The 21,344-nt window shown below is 35.6% G+C and overlaps 2 protein-coding genes across 2 annotated transcripts; both read left to right on the top strand.

The window, feature by feature from the left end:
- Positions 1–239: 239 nt before the first annotated feature.
- On the top strand, positions 240–1,390 carry LOC120069829 (NAC domain-containing protein 96-like). The gene is made up of 2 exons (XM_039021646.1): positions 240–613; positions 790–1,390. The coding sequence occupies exons 1-2, from the start codon at positions 240–242 to the stop codon at positions 1,388–1,390; spliced, it is 975 nt and encodes a 324-aa protein (XP_038877574.1).
- Positions 1,391–12,030: 10,640 nt separating this feature from the next.
- LOC120069831 (protein S-acyltransferase 8-like) lies at positions 12,031–20,832 on the top strand. The gene is made up of 5 exons (XM_039021650.1): positions 12,031–12,448; positions 16,017–16,202; positions 18,175–18,480; positions 18,608–18,841; positions 19,767–20,832. Exons 1-5 carry the CDS (start codon positions 12,410–12,412, stop codon positions 20,280–20,282), a joined length of 1,281 nt encoding a protein of 426 aa, XP_038877578.1. The 5' UTR covers positions 12,031–12,409; the 3' UTR covers positions 20,283–20,832.
- Positions 20,833–21,344: the final 512 nt, after the last annotated feature.

Below are 21,344 nucleotides of genomic sequence, written 5' to 3'. Positions count from 1 at the left end.
GAATTTGGGATAAAAAAAAAAACAAAAGTTGATATTCTCCGGATTGATTTAAAACTATGAAGAAAAAAAAACAAAAAACAAAATATCTTTAAAAAGATTATGGTCAAACAAATTAGATCTTAAACAAAAAATTGATGTCTATAAATATGAAGACTTCGACACTCAACCCTCAAACCTTTGATCGCAGTTTCTTCAAATTGAGAAATCAACTAAGCCTTCATCCTTGGTTGCTATTGGTAATGGATTCAAATTCATTGCAACAGGCTTTAAAGTTGTTGGTTGGCTTTAGGTTTAACCCTACCGACCAAATACTCATGGAGCATTATCTTTACAATAAGATTCATTCCCTTCTTTATTCTACACTCGTTGTTTTTTACTGTGATCTCTACGGAGATTTAGAGCCTTGGAAAATTTGGAATTCCTATGGAGGTGTTGATGGCCAAGACCTCTATTTCTTTACGAAACTCAAAAGGTCCATCAATAGTTCGGGACAATTATCTGTCCATGTCAATCGCAAGATCGGCTTGGCTGGCGGTACAGGGAGGGGTGAGAAGTCAACCACTCCGATTTCTGGAAGTAACGTCCCAATAATTGGCTACTGCAGGCGATTAAGGTATAGATAATAACGCCTTTCTTGTCTCCAACTTTGTGGCACTTGTGTTTTTAGTTTTATGTTACCCTTTGAAATTATTGTGTTTTTTTTTTCTTAATTTTTCAATTATTATAGTTTTCAACATACCATTCTTTAGGAATTTAGAAAGAATAATTTTTACTATTTGTTACTGTTAGGTACGAGAATTCTCAATTACTAGAACATCATGGTGAATGGATCATGCATGAGTATAGCTTGCATGAGAGTGTGATCACATGTGGTTATTCAGATCCAAAATATGTATTGTGTCGGATTAGAAAGAATGAAGGACCCAAAAGAAAAGCATTGGGAATATGCAATATTCAACCTACGAAGAAGAGAGTTTTGGCACCTGAGATTCATGATACAAGGAAGATTAACCAAAGACGACCAACAAGAAAAGCAAACAAAATTTTGCTTGAGCAATTAGGAGAGCAGAGTGTCGTGACACCTAATATGGTATGCCACATGGCTTGTGATCCTAAAATGACCACCAACCAAATTCCTCATGATGTGTCCTACTTGGCTTTGACGACCACCGAGAAAGGTATCGGTGATATGCCTCAGCCTGAGATGACCATCAACCAAATTACTAGTGACATGCCTTATGCTCAAAATATGAACATTATGCCTCACATGCCTGAAATCACCACCAATACGATGGAAACTAATGACGAGATACAATGGAGTGAAGTATTAAGTTTTGATTTCAATGAGGAAGATATTGAAAACACAAAATATCATATTCAACAAATTTAGGTTTATTAGATGAGTATTGACCGAATGTAAGAATGTGACATACAATTGAGATATTTGTATTCGCTCGTAGATTCTTGGTCACATTATTGTATATAAATATTATATATTTTGAATTAATAAAATACTTAATATTTATTAGTTTATTAAAATTAGTTAATGTTGTTAGTTTACAAAAAATTATATTCGATCCATATATTTCTGGTGTATCCTTGACCTCCTATAAAATCACTTTGAAAGAAAGAATTCTCCTGCAGCTGCACAGTTGGCTATCTATTTTCATGTTATAATGATACTACATTGACAATTTATATTTCAATATTCTATATAGCCTTTGAAGATTTCATTAAATTAGGTTGAAAACTTGGTTTTTACAAATAATTAATAAAGTCTTACACAAACATAACTCTCAACTCATGTACAAATAATTAATCATTGAATATCTCGTTGGTAATTTTGAAAACAAGGGATTCATTATATTTCATGTTTGTAGATGTTTGGTAGCCGATTTAGAACTTAAAATAAACAATTGATAGCATTGAAATATCTCATGGAATATTATGTAAACTAGAATTTGGAAATTCAAAATCCTCTCTACAAGATTTAAAACACTTCAAATTGAAAATGTTGCCAACAATTTCGGAATTGAAAATTCTCTCTAAAAGATTATAAGCTATAATTTCGGACAGGTTTTAAAATTTAAACATAATTATCTGATATAATATTATCTATCCTAGAAATTAAAATAATAATAAAATAATAAAATACATCAACTGAAAAAAAAAAAAAACAAAATAATCTCATAGAATATTAAGCATTTCAAACTATAAATAAATAAATGTAGAATTTGGGATAAAAAAAGTTTATATTCTCCATAATGATTTAAAATAAAAAAATAAAATGCCTTTTCGAAGATTACCATGGTCAGAACAGAACAATCCTGTCATTAAATCATAGTCTCAAGAAGAAACCATCCAAGTAGTCTTAAGTAAATAGTAAGTGGTAGGCAAAACACTAAAGTACTTATCTCGGATTGAAATTTCAAAATTAATCTAAGAAATCAATATCCAAAAAAAACTTGAACTAATGTTTGTTCCAAATCTATTGCAAAATTCACTCAAAGATTCAAATCTACATGTAAATCATAATTGTCACACCCTGCCCCAGATCATCCTCTTAGCCTAGAGAAGGGCGTGACTGTAGCAATTATCAACCCTTAAGCTGACACTTACTGCCTAAAAACTCTTGCGGAATAACTCTGGTGCCAAATACAAATTATATGTAACGGGACGGCTGTATGCCCACAATTTATTAACTTAGAAACTTAATATGTTTAGAGTATTTACAACATTAGATTTACAAGTCCCAAAACTCACAAACCCTAGTCCCTATATGAACAATAGTAACATGTATACAATATTAACAGTAACCACCTAACAAACGGTTACAAGTCTTTTCGTCCTTCAATGGCAGAGCAGATACTTGTGGGGAGGGACAAAACATTTGAAAACGGGGTGAGCTTACGCCCAGTAAGTGACCGAGAAAACATAGTAAATTCTCATTCATGATTTCAGTAATGAGTTTTTAACTGAAACATAAACTTTTACAATACTTGTACTACAGCATAAACGTTTTCCAAGCGTAAAACATGTAAAGTTGTTTTAAACATAAAACAATAAAAGCATTTCTCGTAAAATAATCCCAACACCAACTACTAGTCCATCGTATTTTACCAAAACTATTTATAAACAACTTTTCTCTTTAAAGTATGTACAGTATAATACATATACAACATGGCTTTAAAGATAGTAACGCATACTGGATAAAATCAATACATATACATATGTAAATAGTTTTTCAACAATATGCATGTATTCAAATCACAATTCAAACTTGCTTGGAAACCACTTTATAAAACTAGTAGGCATAAGAATTATTTTCGCAAATATGCTTTCTGTAAATTTTGTAAGCCAAAACAGCTTAAAAACATTTTAGTTCGAAAACATTTTAGCCACTCACCTCGAATTCTTAGGAACTTTTCACTCTAGTAGCTTCTTGGGTCCCTTTTTCACCCCTAGAATCCAGATTCAAATTACAACTTAGATTACTTATAGTTCCGAACCTTATTTGGAAATACTTCCTTCTACAAACTTATTCTAAAATGTCTTAGAAATATTACCCCGAATTTCAGCTCAGAATTCCTCGTGGTTTGGCCAGAATCTTAAAATATTCAAGACTGGTCCAGACTGATCAGACAGTCTGACCCTTCTTCCTTCTTCTCAACCTCCAGCCCAGTTCCGAGCCTTTTCCTTCGGCAGCCCTACTCTGAAAACTAGACTTTCAGAGCTTTCAGATGGCTTTAGAATCACTCCAAACGCACGAGTAGATTAGAAGATCTCCTCGTCCAAAGTTGACACATTCCTTTGAACCCTCACTACCCTCTCTTTCTCTATGAAATTTATGATTTTTGTGTGATTTGAAAATGAAATCTCAACTCCCTATTTATAGGCGTTCAAATTGCTCATGGAATTGACAGCATCTACTTGACTGCATGGCCAAATGTTTAATCCTCCCTTTATCAACGTAAGCTGACTTCACCTTGGTTCAACGTGTTCTTCCCAAACGCATCCAACACAATTTCTTAGGGTTTAAGAATTTCTCTTAATCGGACACATAGATTTTAATCGACGTTTTCCCTTACATCTTTAAGCTTTGTTTGTATTCAAATTAGGATTTTTAAATGCATAATCCACCCCAACGCGTCCAAATACATCGCCTAGAAACTTGCTCGACCATTCAATCATAGGCGAGGCATGGACGTGACGTTCGAATGCAGCACCGAACAAGGTGTGGCTGACGCACAGGCTGTTCTCGCTCTCTCTCTCTTTCTCGCGGTCTTGCTCTCTCCCATTTTCTATCCAATCTCGCTCTCTCCCAGTTCCTCTCCAACTTTCTCTCCAATCTCGCTCTCTCCCATTTTCTTTCCATCTTTCTCTCCAACTTTTCTCTCCAATATTTCTTGCTCAAAATCTTGCTCTCAATGATCTCGCTGGTCTTGATCTCAATGATCTCGCTCTTAACTACTGCGAACATTGTTTGTCTCCATGAAATTTCTACACGATTGTGCCACTAGTCACTTGCCTTCCAGTGCTTTGTGTACAACACGCATTTCACATAAATTTTCCATACTTAGCCAATTTTTCCCAAATTTCTCAAACTCAATGTCTATATTTTTCTTTTCAAATCCCCATTCCTTCTTCACCATTTCACACTAACTTTCTCAACAACCCACTCAACTTATTTATACAAATCTAAATAGGGACACACAATTAAGTGGAAAATTAAGACAATTTAAATAAGAAAACACACTTAAGTGTAAAATTGGGATTCATGGTTCACATTTACCTCCTTCTTATAAAAATTTCGTCCTCGAAATTTTCCCACAAGTCCGTCAATTAAACAACTACGGATACTTATTTCTGATTTTCTCCTCAGCTTCCCATGTTGCTTCTTCTATAGCATGATTTCGCCATAGCACCTTTACTAATGGGATTGTCTTATTCCTCAAGACTTGTTCCTTTCTGTCCAGAATCTCCACTGGTTCCTCCTTATATGATAAATTCTCTTTCAACTGTACCGGTTGCTCAGATAATATATGAGTAGGATCTGGTACATACTTTCTAAACATTGCCACATGAAACACATCATGAACACGAGATAATTCCGGAGGTAAATCCAATCGATATGCCATTGGATCAATTCTTTCTATTATCTCATAGGGTCCAATATATCTCGGGCTTAACTTCCCTTTTCTACCAAACCTGAGTATTTCTTTCCACGGAGATAATTTCAGAAATACTTTATCACCCATTTCAAACTCTAATTCTCTTCTTCGCTTATCAGCATACTTTTCTGCCTATCTCGAGCCGTCTTAAGATTATCTCTTATAATCTTAATGTTATCTAACGTCTATTGTACAAGTTCTGAACCTAGTAATTTCCTTTCACCGACTTCATTCCATCATATCGGAGTCCTACATGGTCTTTTGTATAGGGCTTCATATGGTGCCATTCCGATACTCGAATGGTAACGTTGTTATACGTAAATTCAATTAACAACAGATGCGTATCCTAACTGCCTTTGAATTGCAACACGCATGCCCTCAACATGTCTTCCAATGTCTGGATTGTCCGCTCAGACTGACCAACCGTCTGTGGATGAAAAACGGTACTGAAATATAACTTGGTCCCCATAGCTTTCTGTAAACTAGGCCAAAACTTTGATGTAAATATGGAGTCTCGATCTGATATAATTGAAACTGGAGCTCCAAACTGACTTACGACTTGATCAACATATAGCTTAGCTAGTGGGTCCCGAGTATAAGTGGATTTAATAGGTAAAAACTTAGCTGTTTTTGTCAATCTATCCACAATTACCCATATACCATCATAGCTTGCTGGTGTCTTAGGTAATCCATACAAGAAATCCATCGTAATATGTTCCCACTTCCATTCTAGTACTGGGAGTGGATTAAGTAATCCTGCTGGTTTCTATCTCTCTGGTTTAACTTGTTGACATATTAGACACTTGTCAACATACTTCGCTATTTTTTTTTCATACCCGGCCACCAGTATGATTTCTTTAATGTTCTGTACATCTTCGTACTGCCTAGGTGCATAGCATATGTCAAACTATGCGCTTCTTCTAGGATAGCTTGTCTAAGAGCTAAGTCCTTAGGTACGCAAATCCTACCCTCCTTTAGTAGAACTTTGTCTATTCTTAGTTGATAGTTCGTCCTCAATCCTTTATTCACTTCTTCAGATCAGAATCCTTTAATTGCTCATGTAAAATATTTTCTACAAGAGTAGGACACATTTGAAATAAGGCTAGTAATCCTCCTTTTCGATCGATTGATAATGTTGCCCTAGCATTATATAACTCATAGATCAATCTACCCTTCACTGAATTAATACCAGCTCTAACTGATCTAGTTTTTCGACTTAAGGCATCAGCTACCACATTTGCTTTACCTGGGTGATAGTCAATTGTACAGTCATAATCTTTAATCAATTCAAGCCATCTTCTCTGTCTTAGGTTTAGTTCCTTTTGATCAAAGATATGCTTTAGACTCTTATGGTCTGTAAATATATGACATCGCTCACTAAATAGGTAATGTCTCCACAATTTTAGAGCTAACACAACTGTTGTTAATTCTAAGTCGTGCGTAGGGTAATTGCATTCATGTTTCTTTAACTGTCGCGAAGCATAGGCTACTACTTTTCCCTCCTGCATCAGCACATATCTTAATCCTTGTCGGGATGCATCACAATAAACTTCAAACCCCTTACCTGGTGTAGGTAGAGTTAATACGGGTGCTGATACTAACCTTTGTTTCAGCACTTGGAAACTATGCTCGCATTCTAGCGACCATTCAAACTTCGCATCTTTTCTGGTCAGGTTTGTCAATGGAAGGGCTATCTTAGAGAAATCCTCCACGAATCTCCTATAATAATCTGCTAAACCCAGAAAACTGCGTACTTCGGTTACATTTAGGGGTTGTTCCCAATTAACTACTGCTTCTATCTTTTGGGAATCTACATTAACTCCGTCAGCTGAAACTATATGCCCAAGAAATATGACTTGATTTAACCAAAAATCACACTTACTAAATTTGGCATATAACTTCTTTTCTTTTAAAGTTTGTAATACCATCCTTAGATGTTCTTTATGTTTTTTCGCATTACGGGGATACACTAGTATGTCATTTATGAATACTATCACAAACTGATCCAGATAAGAATGGAATATCCTATTCATCAAGTCCATAAATACTGCATGAGCATTTGTTAATCCAAACGGCATTACTAGGAACTCAAAATGTCCATACCTAGTTCTGAATGCAGTTTTAGGAACATCTGTGTCTTTCACCTTCAACTGGTGATAGCCTGACCTCAAATCTATCTTAGAGAACACCGTTGCTCCCTTTAACTGATCAAAGAGATCATCTATACGAGGCAATGGGTAGTTATTCTTAATGGTCACCTTATTCAACTGTCTATAGTCTATGCATAATCTAAGAGTACCGTCTTTCTTCTTAATAAATAAGACTGACGCTCCCCAAGGTGATACACTGGGTCTAATGTACCCCTTATCCACAAGTTCCTGTAATTGAACTTTTAACTCTTTCAACTCTGTTGGGGCCATCCTATATGGTGCTTGGGATATAGGTGCAGTACCAGGAATTAACTCAATAGTAAATTCCATTTTTCTATCAGGCGGTAAGCTTAATAATTCTTCAGGGAACACATCTAAGAATTCTTGTACTACAGATACATCCTCAGGTTTTAGTTTCTTATCTTGGGAAACTACTACAAATGTTAAATAAGCTTCACATCCTTTATTCAACAGTTTTCTAGCTTTTACCGCTGATATTAAACTTTCTGGGAGTATTCTTTTACTTCCTACCAGAGTTATTTCTTTTTCACCGGGTTTCCTAAACACTATTTCTCTTCTAAAGCAATCCATAGTGGAATAGTGTTTACTTAGGAAATCTATACCTAAGATAACATCAAATTCTAGTAATTCTAATGGAATCAAGTCGACCCAAAAACTTTGGTCTCTAAGAATTACTTCACAATTCCTATAATACTCATGTACCTCCAGAGTATCTCCTACAAGCGTAGAGATAAATAATTCCTCATCCATACGTTCATGTATTTTATCTATATGTAATGCACACATACTAGATATGAATGAGTGTGTAGCACCAGGATCAAATAATGCATAAGCGAATTGATTACATAAAGTTATCGTACCAGTTATGACATCTGGAGCCTCTTCCGCTTCCTGGTGTCTCATAGCATACATTCTACCTTGCTGCTGCTGCGGTTGCTGTTGGGGTCGTCCAGCTACCCCTTGCTGCTTAGCTACACCGGATCCCTCACCTCTAGTTCTCGTCATTCTAAGTTGGTTTACCGTCTGTGTTCCTTGTCTTTGTTCATTTTGTGTTCCACGACTTAGCTGAGGAAAATCTCTTCTTAAATGCCCAGCTTGTTCGCACTAGAAACACACATTCCTATTATTGTAGCATACCTCTGTATGAGGTTTACCACAGTTTACACATAGCGGTTTCCTCCCTGTACTAGCCACCGACTCACTAGTACGACCTGATACTGATCTACTACTTTGTTTAGCTACAGGTCTGGACTTCTTTTGACTCAAAAGTTGTTGGCTCATGCCCCCAAAACTTCTTTTCCCCGACTGTACAGAGAACGAGGATCTAAAAATTTTTACTTCTTGTTTCTCCAGGCACTCTAAACTGTCCTTCTCCTGGTTGAAGTTCATCCTCTTTCGCTACATTCCGCTCTACTCTGATAGCGGTCTCAACTAATTGAGTGAAATTCACCCAATTAGATGAAGAGGTAACAGGTGTACGTATTTTTCTTCTTAGGCCACTCTCAAATCTCCTACACCTCTTCTTCTCTTTCGCGATGATCGGAAGAGCATACTGAGATAACTCAGTAAATTTTTGCTTATACTCAATAACCATCATCACTCCCTGAGTTAGCCTAAGGAATTCCTCCCTCTTCGCATCTCTAAAAGAACTAGGGTAGTATTTATCCTCAAATACTTGTCTAAACTCAGACCAAGTCATAGTTTCTGAACTACTCCTTCTAGCTTCAATCACTTTCCACCACTTCTCAACCCCTTTTTGCAGCAAGAATGCTGCTAACTCGACCTTACGGTCCTCAGGGCATCTCATGACTTTAAAACACTTCTCAATCAAATCCAACCAAATTTCAGCATCTAATGGATCTGTGGTTCCATTGAACGTCGTGGCTCCTAAAGCTTTCAGCCTCTCGACGCCGAACTTCTTTTCTGAATCGTTTTGAATCGATCCTACACTCGCCCCTAATCTTTGAGTGATTCTATTGAATACTCGATCCTCCATCTGGGGTTCTACATCTACTTTTGGTGTACTAGACTCGTTTTCAGAAGTTGCCTCCTGTTCTATTGAGTCTCTAACTCTTTTCCCCTTCGGATCTGGGTCTGACGAGACCTCAGGACCTCCACTGGTATGGTCAATATTCCTCTTCTCAGTCTACTTGCTTGGTCTGCCTCTTTTCCTCAGCATCTTTGCCTAATTATTAGGTACACATGTTAGGGACTTATCTATGGGACTTTAATCTAATGCATGAACTCTCTCTTTCACCCAAAGTCTTATGTTTTAGTACTAAGCTAGCTTAAATCTTTCCCAAACTATGTATAACCCATCCTTTAATACCAAGTTGGTATCAACTAATTCCTCAATTGTCCCAAAAACTTATGCTCTGATACCAAATTGTCACACCCCGCCCCAGATCACCCTCTTAGCCTAAAGAAGGGCGTGACTGCAGTAGTTATTAACCCTTAGGCTGACACTTACTGCCTAAAAACTCTTGTGAAATAACTTTGATACCAAATAAAAATTATATGCAATGGGACGGCTGTAGGCCCACAATTTATTAACTTAGAAACTTAATATGTTTAGAGTATTTACAACATTAGATTTACAAGTCCCAAAACCCACAAACCCTAGTCCCTATTTGAACAATATTAACAGTAACCACCTAGCAAACGGTTACAAGTCTTTTCGTCCTTTAGTGGCAGAGCAGATACTTAGCTGTCTTCAGAGGATTTGACTATTACCTATTGTGTGTAGGGGAGGGGGGGGGGAATAAAACATTTGAAAACAGGGTGAGCTTACGCCCAGTGAGTGATCGAAAAAACATAGTAAATTCTCATACATGATTTCGTAATGATTTTTAAACTGAAACATGAACTTACAGTACTTGTACTGCAGCATAAACATTTTTCAAGCGTAAAACCGTAAAGCTGTTTTAAACATAAAACAATAAAAGCATTCTCAAATCAAAGTACTTTATAACTGGTAAAATAATCCCAACAACCCAACTATTAGTCCAGAGAGAACCCTTTGCTCAATCTCTGACTTTATTCACCTGTGGCCAACATTAGGTACTACTGCTCATAACCTTCTCCTTGTACTTCAGCATCGAGCTACTAGGATACCTTTCTCCAACGTACTCTCAGTATCCCGTTGGCTTGGTACCTTCTCTAAACGTACTTCAGTACCAAATAGATACCTTATTCTTGTACTTCAGTATCTAATTGGGTGGACCCCTTCTCCTTGTACTTCGGCATCGCATTTTACCAAAACTATTTATAAACAACTTTTCCTCTTTAAAGCCCTGTATAGTATAACACATATACAACATGGCTTTAAAGATGGTAACGCATGCTGGATAAAATCAATACATATACATATGTAAATAGTTTTTCAACAATATGCATGCGTTCAAATCTCAATTCAAACTTGCTTGGAAACCACTTTATAAAACTAGTAGGCATGAGAATTATTTTCGCAAATATGCTTTCTGTAAATGTTGTAATCCAAAACAGCTTAAAAACATTTTAGTTCGAAAACATTTGAATTAACTTATTTAAATATGATTAAGATAATTAATTATTTAATTTGAATGAGATTCAAATTAAAGAAATAATAGGAGAATTAATACATTTGAATATGATTAAAATATTTAAAACATTTTAATATGAGATATTAAAATGGATAATTATCATTATAATTTTAATGTGAGATATTAAAATGAGATAATTATAATTATATAGGTTACCATAATAATATTAGGATTAAGTCCTAAATAAAAGGCCTCAGGGAGCCTTATACAACACAATAATCTTTATAATCATCCTACATAAGGAAAAAAAGAAAGAAAAAAAAAAACTCCCGAAGTTAGAGAAAAGTTATCTAAAACTCTCCTTTCCTAATTCCTTCGCATCTTTCAAAAGAAGCTCCCACAATTTGGATCCTTGCTAAAGCCATAGCGAGGAAAATCTCGTTGAGGAGAAGATTATTTGGATGAGCATTTTAATGCATCTATGTATCTACAAATGTATGTTTTCTCTTATGCTTAACCATTTTACTATCTTAGTATGCTTTTAATTCTATCAAGAAATCAAAGAACGTGATTCATCGCTTCCGTTACTGAACTTGTAATTTAATCTTAAACACATCATAAATAGTCGAAGGACAATTTGAGCATGACCCCCACACCATGTTGATACTTATTATCTGCCTTGGAAGTTTAATATCTTCTTCTCACATTTGTGTAACAAAAAAGAAATATAAGATGATCGAAGAACCAACCTTTTAAGAATCAAATACAAAAAGGTCAAATCATATAAACTTTTGAACAAGTGCAAACGAGCTTTTGTCTTACCATTTTTTAGTTTAAAGTATACCCAACAAAATGGTGAGAAATTTAAATTCTCAATCTATAGTTGAAGTCAAAAGGGAAAAAAGAATTGCACTCAACCCATTTTAAATGTCAACTCCATCCTTATTGTTTGCAAAAAAATAAAAGCATACTACATAGGACAACAAATTAATTAATTTTGGAAAATAATTAACATTTAAATATTAAATGAAACCAAACTATACCCCACATGGAACCATAAAACCCAAGTCAAAGGAGAGGCTATATAGACAAGGTCAAATATGTAATTTTGCTAAAAAGGAGAAAAAGAGAAAAAGAAAAAGAAAAAAAGCACACAAAATTAGAGAAGTGCATTAGTAAACGAGCAGCGTGAACGAAGAGTTTTTCCATTTCCCCGAAGAGGCTTTAATTCAGTTTGTTATTTCGTTCGCAAAGAGTTTCCACACAAAGTTGGGGGAGAAAGAGGGCGACACTGTGAAATCTTGAAATCCTCATTTCCCTTCCAAAATCCCTTCAGAATTGGAAACAACAATCGCCATTAGCCGCAAAATCCCGAATCAGAGCTTCAGTTTGCTTCATAAATCGCTGTCGACTGATCGGGGTGAATCGTCCCCTGTGACTTTTTAACCTCGGTCGGTCTGAATGCCGACGAAATGACCGTTCACAAGTTCCAAATATTCGACTCTCTTCCTGCTTAGTTTCGACGGGGAACTCTGTGCCTGCCATCATGGCCAAGCGCGTCTATCAAGTTTGGAAAGGGAGTAATGTGAGTTTCCTTTTAACTCTGCTCCTTTTCGATTCAATTACGCTTTTCTTCATCTGGGTATTTTATATTTCGATGGAATTTTGGGGGGTTATGTTTGGATTTTGTGTTGGTTTTCATTTTAATGTGTTGGAGCTTGAAATTTTTGGTCCAATTAGGTTTCCATGCGTTTGTAGCTCATTGTTTTGATGGGGTTTGTGTAGTAAGTGGAGGCAACGAGGATAAATTCGAAATTTCCTGTTCTTGTTTTTGTTTATTACTTCTCTTGGCCTAGAAATTGTCGAGCTCGATGGCTTAGTTGACTAGAGAGCTTGCTTTCCGTTCTTGCAAGAAAAATGGAGTTCTTTAGATCATAAGTGGTCGCTCCTTCAATCCTTACAGCCCTTTCAAACTTTTGCCACAACGAAACAGCAATTTATCGACGAGGCTCTAGAGGGATGGGACAGGCAAAGTATGGTGGTTGTTTATCTGAGTAACGTGGGGCCCCAGGACATTTTAAGTGACGTGGCATGTGTTTGATATCGAAAATTGTTGGTTTTGAGTTTAGTACAAAGGTGGAGTTTTCTGAGGCCACCTTCCGGTTGGTACCTTTTAGCTTGGACGTGTGTGCAGACTTTTGTCTACGTTTAGAATAATTTTGAGTCTCTTGGAAGGATCAATATTGACGGTGTTTAATTTATAGACAAGAGTTCAATGCATTGATTGGAATAGAATTAGGATTTTTTGAATAACGGGTGTTTTTGACTAATTATGGGTGAAATTAACAAGATCATGGGAGGCCTTTTGATAGATCTTCAATCTATGAGAAAAGTTGCAAACGCATATTGCAAGTATCATTTAAATTTTAATGGAGTTAGTTCTGTTTCTTCCTCATATTTAAGCTATTAGATAGCTATATGTCATCAATTGTCATTTACAAAGAAAATGGCCCATGAACCTAGGCATAAGCATCTCCCTCACGGATGTTAACATGGGAAGACTTGTTAGGTCTACTGTAATAATATGGAAATAAGTTAAACTCTGTGAGTCTATTTGGTTTAGTGGTTTGGAGAGCATGCCTATAGTTGTGCCCCCAGTCAACCACTGATCGATTCCTCCAATGATGGAAATAAGAACAAAATTGACATGGGTTGAGTCAGATAACGTAATAAACATGTTGGCAAGAAAAGAAATTAGTTAGACTCTTGCTGTCACATTCAAGGTAGACATGTTCTTGTATATATATCCTTTGCTATTTTCTCCTGTGTTGTTTTTTTCTTGGGCTTCAAACACAGTCTATAATCGTGCGCCAGAGAAGCCCTAGATAGATTAGTTGGTTGCTTTGCTCTTGTGCATGCTTTTAGCTTCTTGGATTCTGATCGGAGACTTCAGTGCTGTGGTAAAACTACTTCATGACTTGGAGATTTTGTGGCTGTTTGAACTTAGTTAATGTGTTCAAAGGAATATAATTTTGGCCTCACTATTTTAAACGAAGATCATTATCATTAATCATATAAAGTTTCATCAGTAAAATCTCTCAGACACTCTAGCATTCAACAGATTCGATATTGACAATATTGCTTGAACGATGTGTAAAAATGTTGTTTGTATCTATTTTACATCCATGTGTCAATTTTCTAGTTGTCATCCTGATTCCTGAAACCGAAGGAATCATAAGCCACAAGCACAAAGTGGCCTCGGTTTACAGAATTTGGCTGATAAAAATCGGGCTCTCCTTCCTAAATGGATTTGGCGATATTACCACGAGGAAGAAATGTTTTGGAGATAGATTATTGACGCCAACTATGAGGTGACTCCATATCACTCATGGCCAAACAGCAACCTTCCTGGACGAATTAAAGGACCTCGGCATGCCATATTCGTGAACCGCATCAAAGAAAGAGTATCTATGAATGTGGGAAACAGGATTAACACCTCCTTTTGGTGTGATCATTGGCTACGGAATCCATCCCTCAAAGATGTGTACCCACGACTTTACTTACGATCCAAACAAAAATTGTTCTCCATACCTGATCTATGGGACATGAGGAGACAAGGGTAGTCCTTAAGCATTAGGAGGAATCTAAAGGATGAGGAGTTTGATGAATGGATTGACCTTACGCATTCCCTTGATGGATTCCATATCTCCATGTCTAAGGATAAATGGTTTTGGCAACTGGACACAAAAGGAGCCTTCTCCACAAAATCTCTTTCCATTAATTTAGCTTCTAATTTGGCCACAAATGCACATCCATATTATGAAGCGATTTGGGAGGATTTTTACCCTAAAAAAGTTAAAATTTTCCTATGGGAAGTTAGCCATAATGCCATCAACACATGTGATAGGGTCCAAAGAAGATTTCCACACATGGCTCTATCTCCACAATGTTGCATCATTTGCAATTCTGACTTTGAGTCACCAAACCACATCTTTATCACCTTGTCGCTTTGCTGATAGATTTTGTAAGGAGATTTTCTCCTCTTTTGCATGGGACACTGCTCTGTCCAATGACATCATAAACCTCCTCTCTTACTCTCGGTGGACACCCCTACACTAACGAGAAAAACAACCGCCTTTTCAATGACAAGAGAAGCACTTTTAATAGCTTTTTTGAACTCATTATCCATCATGCTCTAACTTGGTGCAAATGTTCGTACAATCTATCCTCTCTTTTGACCAATTGGAGGAATCTTTTGTAACTTCTTTGGTTTGGACTTCGGCCTCTTTTTTTCTTTTTTTCTTTTTTTTTTTTTTGTAAATTGCATACATAAATCAAATTTGTTTCTTATGAAAAAAAAAAAAGAATCATATAGTGAAGTTGGAATCTGAACTAAGATATTGACAGATTCACACTTCTACCTATGCCTTTCTGTTTGCCAGGACTTTAAATTTATCCTTCTTTTCCTCCATATCTAAAGTCATCTACACATTTGTTAGGCCACCAATTGTATATCAATATCGGAGGAGGGGTAAGTAGCTTAATGCAGGGGAGACAAGATCGTTACGTCAGGGGAAGGGCTAAGTGAGGGATTTCTTGTTGTAGGAACCATCGGTTGTTAACTCTGATGGAGGGGAGAGAGAGAGAGTATAAAAGTAGGCACTGGTGTATTTCCTTTTTCATGTTTTCAGTTTTAAGGAATTTCTCGTAGAGAGAAGGGAGAGTTATTGAGCCTTCTCAGTAGGATGGTAGTGTTGTAACGCCTTAGGGCTATTTTCATTTCTAATATATAGAGATAACTTACATCATCCTCATGGCTTTATGTGGAATTGGATTTTTTGTTCAGTAGTCTGATCTCTCGCCACTCCACCCCTGATTCTCTAATACATGTGTATCTCCACTATGCAACTGTGGTATCTCTGATTTTGAATTGAATTTCTTTTATAACTTTTTTTCATAAATTGAAATATTCATTCAGTTTCTTTATTGTTGTTTTCCATGTATAACCATGTTCTATTTGAGAAAGATTCTTGTTTTATTTGGATTAAGATGAACCGTGGAAAGTTTCTGCTTATACAATTGTTTTTCCTCCATCTAAACTCATGTTTTCTTATATACATTTTCTGAAAACCTTTTTCACATCTCTCTTGCAGAAATTTATCCTTGGAGGAAGGCTAATATTTGGGCCCGATGCTAGGTCACTCATTGTGACTATTTCATTGATCACTGTTCCAGTTATAATATTTTGTGCATTCGTTGCAAGGAATCTTTTGCATCAATTTAAACCATATAATGCTGGATATGCCGTTCTGGTGGTAGCTATTGTGTTTACCATCTACGTAAGTATCTCCGACTTTTCCTTCTTGTTGAGGTAGCGTTTTGACATTATTGGAAGTCAATTCAGATGGTATACCATGTAATGTATATGTTATAGATTTGTATGCTTAGAAGCACTATTTGGTCTTTTGAGTTTGTAATAGTGATCATTTGAACTATATAGTATATTGATTTGGGCTTTAACTATGGTCACTACTCATTATTATTATTATTATATAGGTTCTTCAGGGCACTTGATGTGTCGGAAAAATGGACGTGAAATTTAAGTTGAAGGATGAGTATGGTGTAGATAAAGAACCACTATTGGCCTAGCTTTGTGGAATTGTTTAAATTTTTAATGATAACGAAGGCAACAAACAAAAATTATATATTCTTCTTTTCTTTTCTTTTTTTTTAACAGAAACAAACTTTTCATTGATATAATGAAAAGAGACTATTGCTAAAAGTACAAAGCTCAAAATACAACGAAACAAAATAATAATAATCCTAATAATCTGGAGCTCTATGGATCAATAGGTGTACAACGAAACAAAATAATAATAATCCTAATAATCTGGAGCTCTATGGATCAATAGGTGTACAACGAAACAAAATAATAATAATCCTAATAATCTGGAGCTCTATGGATCAATAGGTGTACAACGAAACAAAATAATAATAATCCTAATAATCCTAATAAACTATGATAGAATTAGAATATGCTAGTGAGTATACAAGATGACACAGATCAAAGAATAGGGAGAACATTTTATCCCAAAGATGCTATAAATAGGCCTCATTTGGTAATCATTTGGTTTTTGTATTTTAGTTTTTGAAAATTAAGCCTACAAATCCCTCAACCACTTCTAAATGTCTTACTTTGTCATCTACCTCTTACCCATGTTTTCAAAACCAAGCCAAAATTTGAAAACTAAAAAAAGTAGTTTTTAAAAAACTTATTTTATTTTTGGAATTTGGGTAAGAATTCAACTCTAGTACTTAAGAAAGATGCAAATCATTGTAAGAAAATGTGAGAAAATAGGCTTAAATTTCAAAAACAAAAAACGAAATGGTTTCCTAACGGGGCTTTAGATATTCAAAAGATACCTGGAATATTTGGGCAATGCATTTAAAGATAGCTGGACTAAGCACCCTTTTATTCATTTTAGTTTATCTTATTTAGTTTCTAGTTGGAATTTTTTGTTGTAATCACCTATAGGTGTTGGGGTTTTCCTTTATTTCATTCATCAATGAAATGTTTCTTATCTAAAGAAAAGGGAAAGGTAGTAAAGAAATGGAAGAAGGCGAAAGAGATCATAGTAAAAATGAGAGATTATATAGGCCTTCATTCTGTATAATGGCCTCTAGAGCTATCTTATTAAAATAAAAGTAAAAGCCTAAGAGAGCAGAAATAAATTCTGTTGACTGTTTCATAATGTTGTGACGAAAAACCTGATGACTAGAAAGAAAATTTTCTTTAATTTTATCACGAGCACCACATGGTTGCTACACATCTTGGCATTGCATATAAAAATGCCTTGCCTCCAAGTCTTTCTCCTGGAGTTACAGCAACACGGTTAAATATAAATTTCATTGAGATAATTCTTGTGTGTCAAGTAGTAGTTAAACTCAATGCTACTATGGATTTATTTATTAAAAATAAAGGGAAAAAAAAAGTTCAAAAGAAAAAAGAAAAAAAAAAGAAAGAAAGAAAGAAGAAGATGCTACCATGGATATTTACTGCGTTACTGCATATTCATGTGCCATTTCTACATCTGAATTTGACAATGTTTCCAGGTCAAGGTTATAAGTACAAGTTTTACTTGTGATACCAAGTACTTTTTTTAATTAAATTACGAAATTCCGATGCTTTTTTTGCTTAGGAAAAAAAATTTAAAAAAAACGTACAAGATTTGGTATAAATTGGTCACTTGGTTGTTTCCATAGGTATTGGTGCAGATTTGGTATAAATCGGTCACTTGGTTGTTTCCATAGGTATTGGTGCTGCTTTTTCTTACTTCTTCCCGGGACCCGGGTATAATTCCACGAAATCCACATCCCCCAGAAGATGAAATTCGTTACGAGTCTTCTATATCACATGAGCATGGGGGAAGACAAACACCAAGCCTCCAATTTCCTCGAACCAAAGAAGTAATAGTCAATGGTGTTTCTGTGAGGGTGAAATACTGTGACACGTGTATGCTCTACCGTCCTCCTCGTTGCTCCCATTGCTCTATTTGCAACAATTGCGTTCAAAAATTTGATCACCACTGCCCGTGGGTTGGCCAATGCATTGGTCTTGTATGTTCTAAGACTTCCTCTCAATTACATATCTTTTAAGTTACTGTCCTAGCTAAATTATTCTTAACTTCTGTTGATATTCTTTTGCATCTTAATGCCAATCCAATAACCCTTTGTACTTGTGCAGCGTAATTATCGCTACTTCTTTATGTTTGTGTCATCTTCAACTCTTCTTTGCATCTACGTATTTGCAATGTCAGCTTTTTACATTAAAGTTCTGATGGAGGAAAATAGAGGCACAGTCTGGAAGGCAATGAAGGAGTCCCCTGCCTCAGTTATTCTAATGGCTTACTGTTTCATCTCTCTATGGTTTGTTGGTGGACTCACAGGCTTCCATCTGTACCTTATAGGCACAAACCAGGTTGGTTAAGTCCTGCTTTTGTTATAAACCAGTTTTTGCATCCACTGGTGATTATAACTCAATAGTTGAAAGACTAACTACTGGGAAGAAACCGTCTTTGTATGCCAACCTCTCTTTCCTGATGTGGGAAAACTGGGGGATTTGACTAACTGTATGTTTTTACCCAATTATAAATAAATTTACAAGCCTACTTATTGAAGAACACGGGCAGAACTAATGATGTTGAGTCTTCGATTCTCAATTTTTTTCAAATTTTTTTAATGATGAACTTATATCTGCCTCACAATTATATGATGTGGGGTTTTCGTCTGAAAAGGTGGTAACAGGTATGAATTCCAGGCTGCTGAATTGTTAAAGGCCCCATTTTTTAATGATGTTTTTGAAAATTATTTTTTTAATTTCTAAAATTTGACTTGGTTTTTGAAATAATTAGTGGAAAATGGATAACAAAGTAAAGAAAAAGTAATGTTTATAGGCTTAATTTTCAAAAGCCAAAAACCAAGAACCGAGGCCCTGTTTGGTAATCTTTTGATTTTTAGTTTTTTAAAATTAAGTTCATGAACACCCTTTCCACCTCTATATTTCTTACTTTGTTATCTACTGTTTACCAATGTTTTCATAAACCAAGCCAGTTTTGAAAACTAAAAAAATTTATTTTTGTTTTTTAAATTTGGTTGAGAATTCAACTCTTTTATTTAAGAAAGATGCAAACTATTATATAAATTGAGAGGAAATAGACTTGATTTTCAAAATAAAAAACCAAATGGGGCTCAAATAGTTACCGAATGGAGTCTAGGAGTTTCAGTTTAAAGTTCTGGAAGTTGTGGCTGGAATTAGCAATACTCTGGGTGCCTAGCATTGTATTTTGTGTATGTATGTGTGTTTAAGTTGTATTAACCAGCTTGAAATCACTCCATTTTTCCAGACTACCTATGAAAATTTCCGGTACCGAGCTGACAGCAGGTCGAATGTCTACAATCGAGGTTGTTTGAATAATTTTCTGGAAGTATTTTGCTCAAAAGTAAAGCCCTCAAAGAACAACTTTCGGGCCTTTGTACAAGAGGAGGTACCGCCGCCTCCGGCCCCTCCTTTGCGTGAGATGGGTGCAGCTGAACAAGATGACTCAGGCGGGGATCCACGTTCAAAGGTTGAAGATGATCTGGATATTGGTGAGGACCTACTGAAGATTTCCCAGCGACGTAACATCGAAGACATTAACGAGGATATACGCAGTAGAGGGAGCACTGGTCCTCAACTTAATGTCTCAGAGGTAGACTCTAGCTTGGGTTCTGATCATCGAGCTCCCACCATTCGATCAGATGCTCGACACTCAAGTTGGGGTCACAGAAGTGGAAGCTGGGACATTGCATCCGAAGTTCTTGCCAATGCCAATGTTACTGAAAGCAGAGGCTATGCTCCTTCAAAAGAAACTCGTCAGTGACAAAGTCTATCATATCATTATCAGCATTCCAAATACATATTATGATTCTAACAATCAAGTCGGAGGCGTCGAAAAGCAGTTGAAGAAACAGAATTTCTTCGCTTCGGGGATGAAGTTATACTCTTATATTGAGGTAATGCTGGTTATTCTATTTTGCAAAGTATAGGGCATGCTATGCTGCTTATTAATTGTTGTTGGAGGAAGGTAAAAAAGTGTTTCTGCCAAAATCATTTCTACTTCTCGTTATCCTCTATTCCTCTTTGTTGTTGATAATTTGTGTAACATTCTCTGTGAACTGAATTATTTCCTGTGTGGTTTATTCTTTGTGTAATTAGTCACTACATGAAGCTGGGACTTCAAAAAAAAAAAAAAAAGAAAAGAAAAAAAGAAAAGAAAGGAAAAAAAAAAAAAGATCTAATTCTTAATGCTCCCTTTGAAGTTTGAACTCTGATGTAATCAGTTGGTGAATTTGGATGGTCAGAATTGAGGCAGAACCATCTTCATAAATCTAGATGAAAGTTCCCCATCTAGATGGGCTTTGAATTATTAACAGTAGAAAGATCCATATAACTGTAGATCTTTGCATACACAAAATATGTTTTTTTTAAAAAAAGAAAAAAAAAACCATTTAAGCACATTGAACTGTTTAATATTGCTTCAATATTGTTTGCAAAGTCACCAAGTGTTGATATCTTTATGGGATTGGTTTTGTTTACTGCTTTATATTGATGCAAAATTAAGCATCCATTTAAGCATTTTAGTCTTTCTTTTATCATATTTCCAAGTGGAAATCTCTATTGTAATTATCTTTAGGTACTTTGGGGGTTTCCTCATATTTTATTTATTCAATGAAATGTTTTTTTATCTAGAAAAATACTGTTGTAATTTATAATGTGTTGAAATATAATTTCTTTCCTTATCTGTTTGAGACTTGCTTTATTTTAGTCTCGTACCTTCGAACGTACCTTTGAACTTCATTCCAACCTTCCTTCTCCTTTTGGAATTGGCCTTTTCAAAAAAACAATTGTATTTCTTGGTCGTGTATATCTAAATAGGACTAAT

The sequence above is a fragment of the Benincasa hispida genome, unplaced genomic scaffold, assembly GCF_009727055.1.
Source record: "Benincasa hispida cultivar B227 unplaced genomic scaffold, ASM972705v1 Contig618, whole genome shotgun sequence".
NCBI classification, from domain to species: Eukaryota; Viridiplantae; Streptophyta; class Magnoliopsida; order Cucurbitales; family Cucurbitaceae; genus Benincasa; species Benincasa hispida.
Note: the sequence above shows the minus strand (reverse complement) of the source record. Positions and strands in the feature narration are given on the sequence as shown.

Coding starts and splice junctions, on each gene's coding strand:
- LOC120069829 (XM_039021646.1), top strand. CDS start 240: ATGGATTCAAATTCATTGCAACAGGCTTTAAAGTTGTTGGTTGGCTTT. Junction 614..789: donor GGCTACTGCAGGCGATTAAG/GTATAGATAATA, acceptor TGTTACTGTTAG/GTACGAGAATTCTCAATTAC.
- LOC120069831 (XM_039021650.1), top strand. CDS start 12,410: ATGGCCAAGCGCGTCTATCAAGTTTGGAAAGGGAGTAAT. Junction 16,203..18,174: donor CTATTGTGTTTACCATCTAC/GTAAGTATCTCC, acceptor TTGTTTCCATAG/GTATTGGTGCTGCTTTTTCT. Junction 18,481..18,607: donor TTGGCCAATGCATTGGTCTT/GTATGTTCTAAG, acceptor GTACTTGTGCAG/CGTAATTATCGCTACTTCTT.